The 12,378-nt window shown below is 37.0% G+C and overlaps 1 protein-coding gene across 1 annotated transcript in view; it reads right to left on the minus strand.

The window, feature by feature from the left end:
- Positions 1 to 12,378, minus strand: part of LOC139120874 (cytoplasmic FMR1-interacting protein 2-like) — a 393,869-nt gene that overhangs the window by 70,779 nt on the left and 310,712 nt on the right. The window contains exon 23 of the mRNA XM_070685497.1: positions 11,226 to 11,316. Within this exon, the coding sequence (XP_070541598.1) occupies positions 11,226 to 11,316 (91 nt within the window). The remainder of the gene's footprint in view (positions 1 to 11,225; positions 11,317 to 12,378) is intronic.

The following is a 12,378-nucleotide window of genomic DNA, read 5'->3' on the forward strand; positions in this document are numbered from 1 at the left end:
TCTTTTATAAAGGATAAGTCGTTTTTAATGGAAATATCGAAATGCAAAAATCAAAGCTTGTCTTTATGGAAAGGACCAAAATACATGTGTATTGAACCAAGAAGCGTAGCTCAAGGCGTGCTTCTACTGTGACCGAAGGCCCTATGGCTTGTCAGTTTCGATGTCTTCCTGTGAACTCAACGTCATCCACGATGCTACTTGTCGACCATTGTATTAGTTTCTTGGGGGGGGGTTCAAAACTGCTACTGCAATAAAAATACCAAAATATTCTCTAGAGTCTTTGCTACCAATTGAAATTTCTCTGAACCGTTAGTACATAGGATCCACGAAACCTCCAATCTCTCAGTATTTAGCGAACTTGACTGTCAGTTGCCGGAGATCACTGCTTGTTGCCGTCCCTTATACGGACATAAGTTCTGCACGGTGTGAAATGCATTCGTCGATGGATTACCCCACGACAATAAATATAAAAAGGTATGACCAAACTGATGACGATCAGCCATTGGGACATTTCTTTATGTTCAGAGAGCCATCATGACCGTCATATAGCCAGTCAATGGTATTATATTGCACGCCTAAAATTTGTATGCAATGGATGTATGAAATATGCCTCCCACTGACGCTTGGTTAGTACACGGTCATTCGTGGAATTACCATGATCAGAAGTGACGAATGTCATTTTATTGAGATATTGCGACAATCATACTGTGGCAATTTAGAGGTGAGAATGACGTCTATTTGACCTCGCTCTGGCTGCCATTTGTCAACTCACGTACATGCACACTACAGACAGTGATTGACATTGCTCCATCGAGGTCCGTCGACTACAGGACCTTGACTCCTATCTCTTATTCGTTTTGACTACGAAGAGTTAACTGTAATTATGAATAACTTGTAATTATGACACAAATATTGCGCGCGTCATTGTAAACACGTTTTTATTTGCCAACTGACAAGTCGTGTACTATCCAGTAACTAAGCACCCGTGCAAGCTACATTTCCCATATTCGCTACATTTTAACACTCGTACTCAGTTCAACGCTCAGTTCTTTTTTTCGCCCAGTTTGATGCTCACTTCGTAATTTTCAACGCTCAGTTCGACGCTCACTTTGTCATTTCCAACGCTCAGTTCAACGCTCACTTTGTCATTTCCACGCTCAGTTTGACGCTCACTTTGTCTTTTACCACGCTCAGTTCGACGCTCACTTTGTCGAATTGGGGACCCTTACATACCTGCCATTGGTCAATTTTGATTCAAGCAAAGTAGGTAAAACTTGGACTAAAAAGGACGACCGGTACGCGGGACTCACAGAGGCAAAGCCAAGCCTTAGTGTATTCATGGTTGTTATACGTCCATGATTCATTGTAGCACGGTCCGTCCATGAGGGACTGAGAGGGACCTGATTGCAGTATCGAACAGCTACAATGTTTGCTTCACGTACCAGGGAATTTGTCGGAAGGAGAGTAAAGTGTTTCAATACATTGTAACTTTGTAGGAAGGAGAGTAAATTGTTTCAACACCTTACATTTTATTGTAAGCTGTAGTTTTCTGTTGAGGAGGCATCGTGACATGATTTCATGAGAAGAAAAAAACATAAGAGCGTGCAAAGACGTCAATATTTTGCCATTTTGTAACCAAGTAGAACAGAGCTATTTTATCGGCCGGCCATATCAAAAGCGGTACACTCAAAGAACTAGAGAGTACGTGGCAGCGCGTACGTACAGTGGCCTCATTGAAATTCACTTGTCCGTCGGGCTGGGAGAATGTTGTTTTCACTTGCCCGGACTCAAAATTCACTTGTCGTGGGCGTCGGATGGCGAGAATTTTCGAGTCCTGGACTACCAAAGCCTCAAAATTCAGTTGATGCTTGGCGTGCAATGTCTGTCACTTTGCACTCAACCCAGCTTGACACAAAAAGGCCAGGCAATGACTTTGTAATGCAAATTACAAAGACAGTGCAGTGGAATTTTTTTGCAACAAAAGTTTCATGATGTACATGATGATGTACTTGGATGTCAGGTACATGTAATGATGGGACATTAAAATGCATTTTCATTGCATTTTGATCACAATATATCAGTCAAAAGAAATATGTATCCTCCCCCACATAAATGCAATGGGCTTTTTTCAGTCCTGCTACAATATGTTTGACATGGTGCCAGAAAGTCTGGTCGTTCTGTTGCACAGTACAACAAATTACCCACAATGCTGTTCGATTTGTACCAACGACGTTAGTTTTCTTAGCCTTTTTCAGTTCTGTATAAAAGCAATAATGTGAAGTCTCACGATAATTGATTAATTATATTTATTAAAAGTACATTGAAATATTGTAGTATAAATTTGAAAGAAACCATTAAATAACCAGAAAAGTCACATTCTTCAGGTACTACAAATGTCACAGTTTTTGGAAACAAGTTATTACCAACTGAAGGGGTCATTCTCTGAAATAGTATGCATGTAAATTTCTTTTGTCTTTTCTATTTGGAAAAAATCAATATCCTTTTGTTTCATAAAACAGGTGCAACTAGTCTCCCTACTTTCCGTCACTTTATTCTGCATGGCTGAGGACACGATCAGCGGAAAATTTACAAAAATCCTTTCTCTTCTCTCGATCAAGCACAATTTTCTTAATCCTTTAAAATGGGAATTGAAAAGAAAGGTGTTTTTAAAAGTACGTTCTCAGAATTTTTACAAGTGGTCCAGGAATTTGTCTACACATGGGAGACAAGGTAGACTTCACAGGGGAATCTACGTTGGTACAAATCATGATGTATTGTGGGAAATCTCTAGTACTGTGTGTTGGCAACTGTGTTATGTATGTCATTTTCATCATGACCTGAGTTTAATTAGTCTAGAACATTCTCAATGTCACTCTGCTTAACGACCTCACAACCTTGAATTCAATTAGTGGTGTTTGGAATGTTCTGGAAATTTAATTAGTTGTGTAAGAGAGATAATTTTAGAACAGTAATTAGCATGTCAATAAAAGTTCTAGATTATTCTTATATGCTCCTATATAACCACATGAGTATAAATATTGGGACAGTAGGCTTGCAGTCAGACATTTGGGATTGTGTCTCGTGTGATACTTCAAGTCTTTGGAAACTCCAGCAGTATTAATTTCAAGACTTTTCAAGACCTTCACTGCCACGCTTGATTTATACCGGTACTGTGGACTTTGTGCAATCTCATGCCTGCAAGCCAAAGGACTGTTCATTCATCTGACTGACTGTTACAACTCTGGGACTGGAGCTTTCCCAGCTGAGATAGTACCGGTAGTCTGTACACTTTGACAGTTTGTATTCTATCCCTGACTTAGCGATTAGTTTTATTTTTCATAATAAATTTCATTTTATACGAAACTGCTGAATTCAACTTTTGTTTGTGTTTTCTGTCACGTAACAACTATCAATATTTGCATACAAGCTGTGAAATGGCACAGTGAGTTGTAGACATGGCTGCTGCACATGCCAATGTTCCATTTTCCCATCCAAAATTTTCACTCATTTTTGTTTGTATGAGTTTTAAAGTCTAGGAAACGATTGGAAAGAAACGGTCATCTTGAAATATTGAGGTATTTGCTGGTATTTTGCAAAATTAAATGTTAAAAAATACCGTCAAGGACAGTGTGCTCACATTCGATTTGAATTGGTAAATTCAAGAAATATTTAAACCAGAAAAACAAGAATTACAAAAGCAAATAAGGTCTGCAACTTAGGTACTGGAGGTCATCTTTAGGAACATGCATATCAACTTCTATAGCATGGGACAAGCAGATCCTACATACATAAGAAAATGTCAACAAAAAAATTAGCTAGAGAAACTTGACAAAAAGAAAAGGTGGGAGAGTGGGGGAAAAATAAAGAGTGGGAAAAAATGTACAAGGTAAAAAGTAACGCTACCTCATCAATCTTCTATCCCCTACCCCCTCCGGAATATCAAATGTTCAACCCCTTGGTTGACCATGTTTACATAAGACCAGCTGGTAGGAAATGTATTTACAACTTTGGGGATGTTTTAATTAATGCTATGAGTGCTATCATTCCAATGTAAACAGCACTTAAATCAGTTACAGATAGTGAAATACCTTCCACTGTGGGGGGATTACGACATATGGAATTATCCTGGATCCAAATTTCTCATCAGTTTTTGTGTGTCTTACATGCAAAAGTTGCAAAAATTGGTTCGCAATGAAAAAATTTACCTCAGCTTTGTTTTCTAGATCAAATTTTACTACAAATTGATATTAAACATGACAAAATTATGTTCACAGCCTTCAAAACTCTCTCACAACATATCCTGTGTTGGTGTAGGTCATTTAAGGTCACAAAACAAAATTACCTAAAATATAAAAATTTGGGGGTTTCCCAACACTTTGAGCAGAAAATTTATCTAATAACATCCCTCGAGACTTTTGTACCAAATTACAAAGCTATAAGACAAGTAATTTTAAGAACAAGTTTTCTTGACCAAAAATGACAAAATTGTCTTAAAAATACAAATTTGTATATTTCAGGACAACTTCCATATATCTAACTATTGTCATCTCTGGACATCTGTACACCAAATATAAAAGCTGTCTGTCCAGGGGCTTTAAAAAGAATTTATTTTTAAAGATTTTTTGACAAAAATTGACAAAAATTGTCCCAAAACAGTAATATTTCCAATTTTGTCGTAATTTCAACAATGAAGGGTAACACCCTTGCAAACATCCAATCCAAATTTGAGAGCAATTGGGCTAGCTGTTTCAGAGAAGAAGAAATTTTACTTAAAATGAGAAAAAATAACCAAAAAATTCAGCAAAAATACAAAATTCAAGATATCTTCACGATATTCATTAAACTGATTTTGATCAACCCTAGGAACCTGTATACCAAATATCAAAGCTATCAGATTGGTAATTTTTCAATAAAAAAATTTTTGACCAAAAATTTGGAAAATTGCCCCAAAATCACAAATATGAAAGTTTCAATTCAATTTGTATACACTTGACTGAGGTCATCCTGAGAAACATGTATACCACCTTTCAAAGCAATCAGATGAGTGGTTTCAGAGAAAAACATTTTTTGACTAAAAACTGACAAAATTACCCTAAAAATAGAAACATGCAAATTTCATCCCAAATTTTAAACATCTACTTTAGAATGCCTAAAGGAACCTGCACACCAAGTTTCAACCAAATCTGACCAACGGTTACAGAGTTTTAGCAATTTGCAGGGTTTGTCCTTTTTCCTCATTTGCATATTTTTGGCACTGACATGTTCATTTGAACAAATTCACATCTCCATCCTTAGGTGCACCTGTACACCAAATACTGAGACAGTAGGTGCTGCGGTTTAGCTGTTTTTGACGTGGACGGACATACATACATACATACATACATACATACATACATACATACATACATACATACATACATACATACATACATACATACAGACATGCAAATGGCATGCAAATGAACTGATTCAGCTTATACGATTACCTCACATTGGTATACCAAATGTGAGCTAAAAATATACAAATATGCCAACAGGCTTACACACAGAATTTTCAGAAGTAATGCAAAAAGTCCATATCATGTGACGCCATGAGGGGCTATATCCCATGCAATGAGAGAAGTACCAATAAAACACACCTAGCGTACACAGAGCAGGCGAACACAAAGCAAGTACCCCTACAAAGTCAGCAAAGTAGTCTGTATTAGGTCACAGTAAACCTGAAAAGAGACTTAACAGTAGCTATTAAAATCCTTTTGATTTTTGTCAAAGCTCAAAATCACTTTTCTAAACCTCAACCAGAATCTTAGACCCCCCACCCCCACAAGTTTATGGTATTATCCATCAGACACACATGGTTTTAGCTTGAATGAAACTCAAGGAAACGATTGGGAAGAAAGGCTGATCTTGAAATATTAAGGTATTTGCTGGTATTTTGTAAAACTTGATGACACAGTCGCCACTTGTTAATGGGTACTTTGATTATAAGTTCTTGGAGAGAATAGGATCCTGTTCATTAATTGGGTCCGTGATTGAGAATGAGTTCCACGGTGATGAAACATAAAACCAAGGTGGGCTGCCACCCTAATTACAAAAGGTCTAGTAATTAATTGACAGGATGTTGCTAAAACATTGTTGCATTCTTTTAGAACACTGAGAGATTTAATCACCTGTACTACATTTCATAACCGATACTGCTAAGTGTCATTGTATTACAGCACTGTGAGATCAACATCTGTACCAAGTTTCATCAAATTTGATGGAGTATTTCTGGACGTATCATTCTAATTAGGAAAGTTAATTAAATATGTAACTTAAAATTAATTAACATAACACTGCTAAGTGTCTTTATTCTATGTTAAAGCAATGTGAGCTAAACATCTGTACCAGGTTTCATGAAATTCGATATTACAAATATTCATTGAATATGCAAATCAGCAGTTGATTAACATGATTCTACTACATAACTTTGTATGCCATAAAACTACTGGAATATCAACATCTGTAACACGTTTTATCAAAGTTGATGCAGCATTTCTAGACAAATCACACTAATTATGAAAGTTCATCAAAAATGCAAATTGGCATTCAATTGACATGATACATGCTTAATGTCTCTCGCAGAGTATTCCTGTACTGAAAGATCAACATCTGTACTTCTATCATCAAATTTGGTGCAATATTTCCGGACATAGCCCACTATTTAGGAAAGTTCATTAAATATGCAAATTAGCAATACATTTGAATTAAACTGATAAATGTCTGCATTCAAATTTTAAGCGATGGATGATCAACAATTGCACTAAGTTTCATGAAATTTGATGAACCATTACTTGACAGCCTAATTATAAAAATTCATTAAATATGCAAATCAGCAGTTAATAAACATGATACTTCTACGAATCTATGCATACCATTCAACTACCGGAAGATCAACATCTGAGCCATGTTTCATTATATTTGATGCAACATTTCTAGACATATCACACTAATTATGAAAGTATATCAAACATGCAAATTAGTAATTAATCGACATGATACTGCTTAATATCTGCATACAGTATTAAAATACTGAGAGAACATTTGTACATTTCATAAAATTTGATTTAGCTGTATTCTGGACATAGCCCATAATTAGGAAAGTTCATTAAGTATGCAAATTAGCAATTAATTTGCATGTTGCTACTAAGTGTCTTTGTAACCTATTTGGAAACTGTGTGCTAAAGATCTGTACCAAGTTTCATAAAATTTGCTGGAGTATTTCTGGACATATCACCCTAATTACAAAAATTCACCAAATATGCAAATTAGCAATTAATTGATGCAATACTGACATATCTCATTGTGTGCTTTCAGAGCTCAGTGTGAGGAACATCTTTACAAAGTTTCATCAAATTTTGCGCAGTCATGTGCTGTAGAAACACAGCTCTTTTTCATAAAGTCATTGTCAATGATATAGTCCCTGCTTGTTAAATAAAATGCCCATCCAAGGTCATATTGGATAAGATCACAAAACAAATTAATATGCATATCTATGACATAGGGAGTAATCCTTGTACCAAATTTGAAAGACATCGCTCCAGGCATCTATGAGATATCTGAATGAATGGATGGACAGTTGCATGCACACATGCAGCACAAACATGACCAAACTTATAAGTCCCCCAATATGGTGTCCATGGGGATTAAATGAGAATAAATGCTACAGGCACAGGAAGTGAGCGTTCTCAGAGGCATATGATCCATCTGCAGATTATGCAACAGGTCCATATCACATGAGGAGAGATACCATGTAACCATGAACCGAACACACCTAGTGCACACAGAGTGAGCAAACACAAAGCAAGTAGCCCTACAACGTTAGCTCGGTTGCCGGTAGTAATTGTCACAGTCAACTATTAAAGTAACCCTGAAGAAAGGCTTGACAGTAGCCGAGTCCCTTTTGATTTTTGCCACAGCTCAAAATTGCTTTCGTATACCTCAACCCAAATCATGAACACCCCACTACTTAAAATATGATGTGACCCATCACAATGCCCAGAAATTGACGGGCAGAAGTTGGATAGACGAAAAGTTGGAGGTTGACCGATGGAAGTTGTTTTCATAAGGTCTTTAAACCGGAAAACCTTCTCAGTCTATATATAGACAAAAAGCTATAAATCTAATGAGATCTAGATCTTTCCATAACTATACTACGTACTAATTTGCATGACAATGTAACAAATATGTTTTCAATTTATGACAAGCATGTGTAAATAAAGAGCATAACATGGCTGCCTTGCATTCATATTGGATTAGATGACAAAGTAAATCATCATGCATATGTATCCCGTTGTGTCCTGTCGTTATACTAAATTTGCAGTGTTTCCGCTGTCAAATTTCGTAAAAAACTTTTTGAGTGAATTTACGAAATTTTTTCAATGCCAAATTGTAAAATTTTGAACATAAATTCCAGCCTCCCATTTCATTGGTGTGATCATGCAAGAAACATCAGCCTAAGCTTTTCTAATGTGAAGGAGCTAAATGAGACCCCCTGGCTTCAGCAACAGTAAAAAATTGACATTGTTTTGCAACATCAAATTCGATTGGTCAGTACTTTTCTTGAAGTTTTGTGATCAATAGAAAAATGCCCAAATAAAACTGCTGTATCACTGTTGAATGTATCATGGCAGTCAAGCATACATGTACAAAGTGATCTGGATTTTGCAAAATAGACGGACTGTAATTATGTATAGCTAGTATTAAAACTGCAATTTTCAATCCCAGGTTCTCACATTAGTGGAGTTCTCCTCTCAGTCAAACACTTGGCTACAATACAATGTTTGATTTCTGTAACATTAATTACAAAAACTGATCTCAACCTTTTGGTACCGTTTGCTAATCCTGCAAACAGAGTTTAATATACAAGTGTTTGATTGACGGTTGGTTGAAATCGCCAACGTCATTGATTCCGCACCACCAATGCTTGAATTTCCTAAAAAATCGTCTTCCAGTCGCATTAGAATTTGAATATAACCACAGAGTTCGATCGGCAGCAGCTTCGTACTGACCACTTGGCAGTCTGTCTGCGGTTTCGTGCCCGGAAAAAAATAAAAAGAGGCATGTGTGTGCCCTTTTAAAGGGATCAGTTCAGAGTTCACAGGCATTCACTTCATGCATTGAAAATTAGAAAACATCTTGAGAAAAATTATCATAGTGTTTAATTTCTGCGATGTGTTATGGCACCGACTAACCTGTTTGTCACGATCATCAATTTCTCTTTGTTATGTAGGTCTTTTCCCCCCACAATGACCTGTGTTTAATTAGTCTAGGACATTCTCAAGGTCACTATCCTTCATGACCTCACGACCTTGAATTCAATTGGTCATGTTTGGAATGTTCTGGAAATTTAATTAGTTGTGTAAGAGAGATAATTTTAGAACAGTAATTAGCATGTCAATAAAAGTTCTACATTGTTCTTATATGCTCTACCACATGAGTATAAATACTGGGACAGCAGGCTTGCAGTCAGACATTCTGGGATTGTGTCTCTTGTGTGTTACTTCGTCTTTGGAAACTCCAACAGTATTAACTTCAAGACTTTTCGAGACCTTCACTGCCACGCTGGCTTTGTACTGTGGGCTTTATGCAACCTCAAGCCTGCAAGCAAGTCAGAGGATTACATGGGCCTACTTCGCCGTCTAACTTTTGGAGCTTTGCGTCCCAGCTGATATAAGTAGTCTGTACACTTTTACAGTTTGCATTCTATCCCTGACTTAGCAGTTAGTTTTTCTTTTTCGTAATAAATTTCATTTTTTACGGACAGTTCACCTCTTGTTCGTTCTATCACGTAACATCTTCGACATCACGTCTCTCTCTGATCAGTGATTTCATCTTTATTTGAGAAATTTATTAACTTATCAATTGGATTCAAACTCACAACATAAGGCACCCAGCCGGAGAAATATTTTATAGTGATAGGCTATTCATTGTATTGTATATCAAACAGAATGACATGATTTACATTTCCCTTTACAATTTTGGCGACAAGTTAACTCCCAATCACCCTTTACTGTCTTACTGTGTAGGCCTACTGTTGACCGTACCGTGAAGTTTAAATTAGCATTCATGTTTGGTTTGCAGTACAGTCGAGTCGTAATTTCTTCAGCTGTGGTTTTGAAGCTGTCAATCATTCAGTTGCCGCACAAGTTTCAACATTCAGAACAATAGAATGCGATCACACCAGGGTGTTACTGCACCATTTGGGGGGAGTTGTCAGTGTGTTGCCGCTCTGCTGTTGCTGCATGTATTAAGGCATTAGTGAGTTTCCGTAAACGTGTTGCTGCGGTGTTTGCGGGAAAAAAACAATGGGAAGTGGGCACGAAACAATAGAAATCGCAGACCTTGCGGCAAAAGAACAATGCTGCCGCACAGTTACCGCAAGGTTTGCTGACTGCCGCAAACTGCGGCTACAAGTTATGTGATGCTGTTACTGTATCTCAAGATTATAGATTTTAATAGATTTTTATATTCATAGCTGATGAAATAAATACCTTAAAGCAAGTGATCCACATGTTAGCGGTGAACAATTTACAGCCGATAGATGATTGTTTTCTATGGGACATAAGTAATATGTGTTGCCGAACCACAGACGGTGATATAGATGTAAAATTATAATTCAAGCAAATATTTACAAAATTGAAAATCGATTGTAATACGCCATCTCAAGAGAGTGAATTTTGTATTCATGAATGAAACTATGGGAATTTATTGTATCATTCATCTACACTTGCAATACCTATAACCCGCCAGTTCATTTTTTTCATTATTCATACAAAATGGAAGAAGAGAGACAGTCACTCAGATGTTCATCTGACCAAAACTGTATCGTTTTATCACACCCTCCTTTCACGGCTGATATATCCTAGTGTGATCAACATTTGTAGCAAGTCTCATCACATTGTATGATCCGTTGTCCATAAATATCCATTTTTTCTACATTAAATATGCAAATTAGCTGAAAATAACAAGCCAAGCCCATCAAAGCTAATCAATTCTTGCAATTTGCAAACCGAATCTATGTACTGAGATTTGATTTTAAACTAATACGCCGCTCTTGAGATATCGCATCAACAGACAGTTGACAGATAGTGTAAATAATACAGACAGACAGACAGACAGACATCGCTGGTAGATTAGCTCATGTGTGAACACATGAGCCAATAGCAGTAAGTGTTGGAACTTGCCTTTAACTCCATAGTCCATCATGGGCATTCCACAAAGTTTTGGCATTGCCTCCATTAAGGGTTTGGTATACTGTAACAGCTCCCCCTGAATCTAAAAAAAATGGAGCAAATGATACTGGGTTTTGATTGTTTTTTGATTACAACCTACTGAATCAGAACTGTGTTGCTAATCTAACATACTCAGTCTCATAGTGGTCAGTACTTTCAACAGAGCCTGGGATAGTTATATAAGGAGGTAACATTTGAGCACCTCTTTAGGACAAAGTCAAACTACCGGTATACATGTTTGGGTAGTTTTGTAGTAATTCAAGAAATCAAACATGACAAGTTGCTCCCCTCCTTTCTTGGGAGTTCAAGTTACAACAGACAAGGTGGTAGTGAGATAGAGTCCTTGTTAATGCATGCATCTGTGACTTTTACTAGTTTTATTGTCAGTGTTCATTATAAATCAAAGTATTCCCCATCCAGTCATTGGACCAGGTTTCCAACCATCCCACCCTTCTGCATGTACAGCAATCCAACGTTATATGAATAAAGAAAGGGGATTGCCATCACCTAGCATGTTGCTCTCTCATGGTACCACTACTAGCAATGACATACAAACTCATTGTGGTGGCAGACTTCATTTCAACGAGGATACCGCGACATTGGCACTATAGGCATTATCGGATAATATTATCTAAGTTATCTAAGTTAGAGTCTAATATTAGAGGGATGGGGAAGTGGCTGATGCCCGACATGCTGTTTTATCAGATAATATCCGATGAATCGATAATATCGTCTAAAATCTAAGTTAGAGTCTAATATTAGACAAGCTGGGAAGAGGCAGATGCCCAACATGCTGTTTTATCGGATAATATCCGATAAAATCGATAATATCGTCTAAAATCTAAGTTAGAGTCTAATATTAGACGAGTGGGGAAAGGGCAGATGCCCGACATGCTGTTTTATCGGATAATATCCGATAAAATCGATAATATCGTCTAAAATCTAAGTTAGAGTCTAATATTAGACGAGTGGGCAAGAGGCAGATGCCCGACATGCTGTTTTATCGGATAATATCCGATAAAATCGATAATATCGTCTAAAATCTAAGTTAGAGTCTAATATTAGACGAGTGGGGAAGAGGCAGATGCCCGAAATGCTGTTTTAT

Source organism: Ptychodera flava, chromosome 20, assembly GCF_041260155.1.
Source record: "Ptychodera flava strain L36383 chromosome 20, AS_Pfla_20210202, whole genome shotgun sequence".
Taxonomy (NCBI): Eukaryota; Metazoa; Hemichordata; class Enteropneusta; family Ptychoderidae; genus Ptychodera; species Ptychodera flava.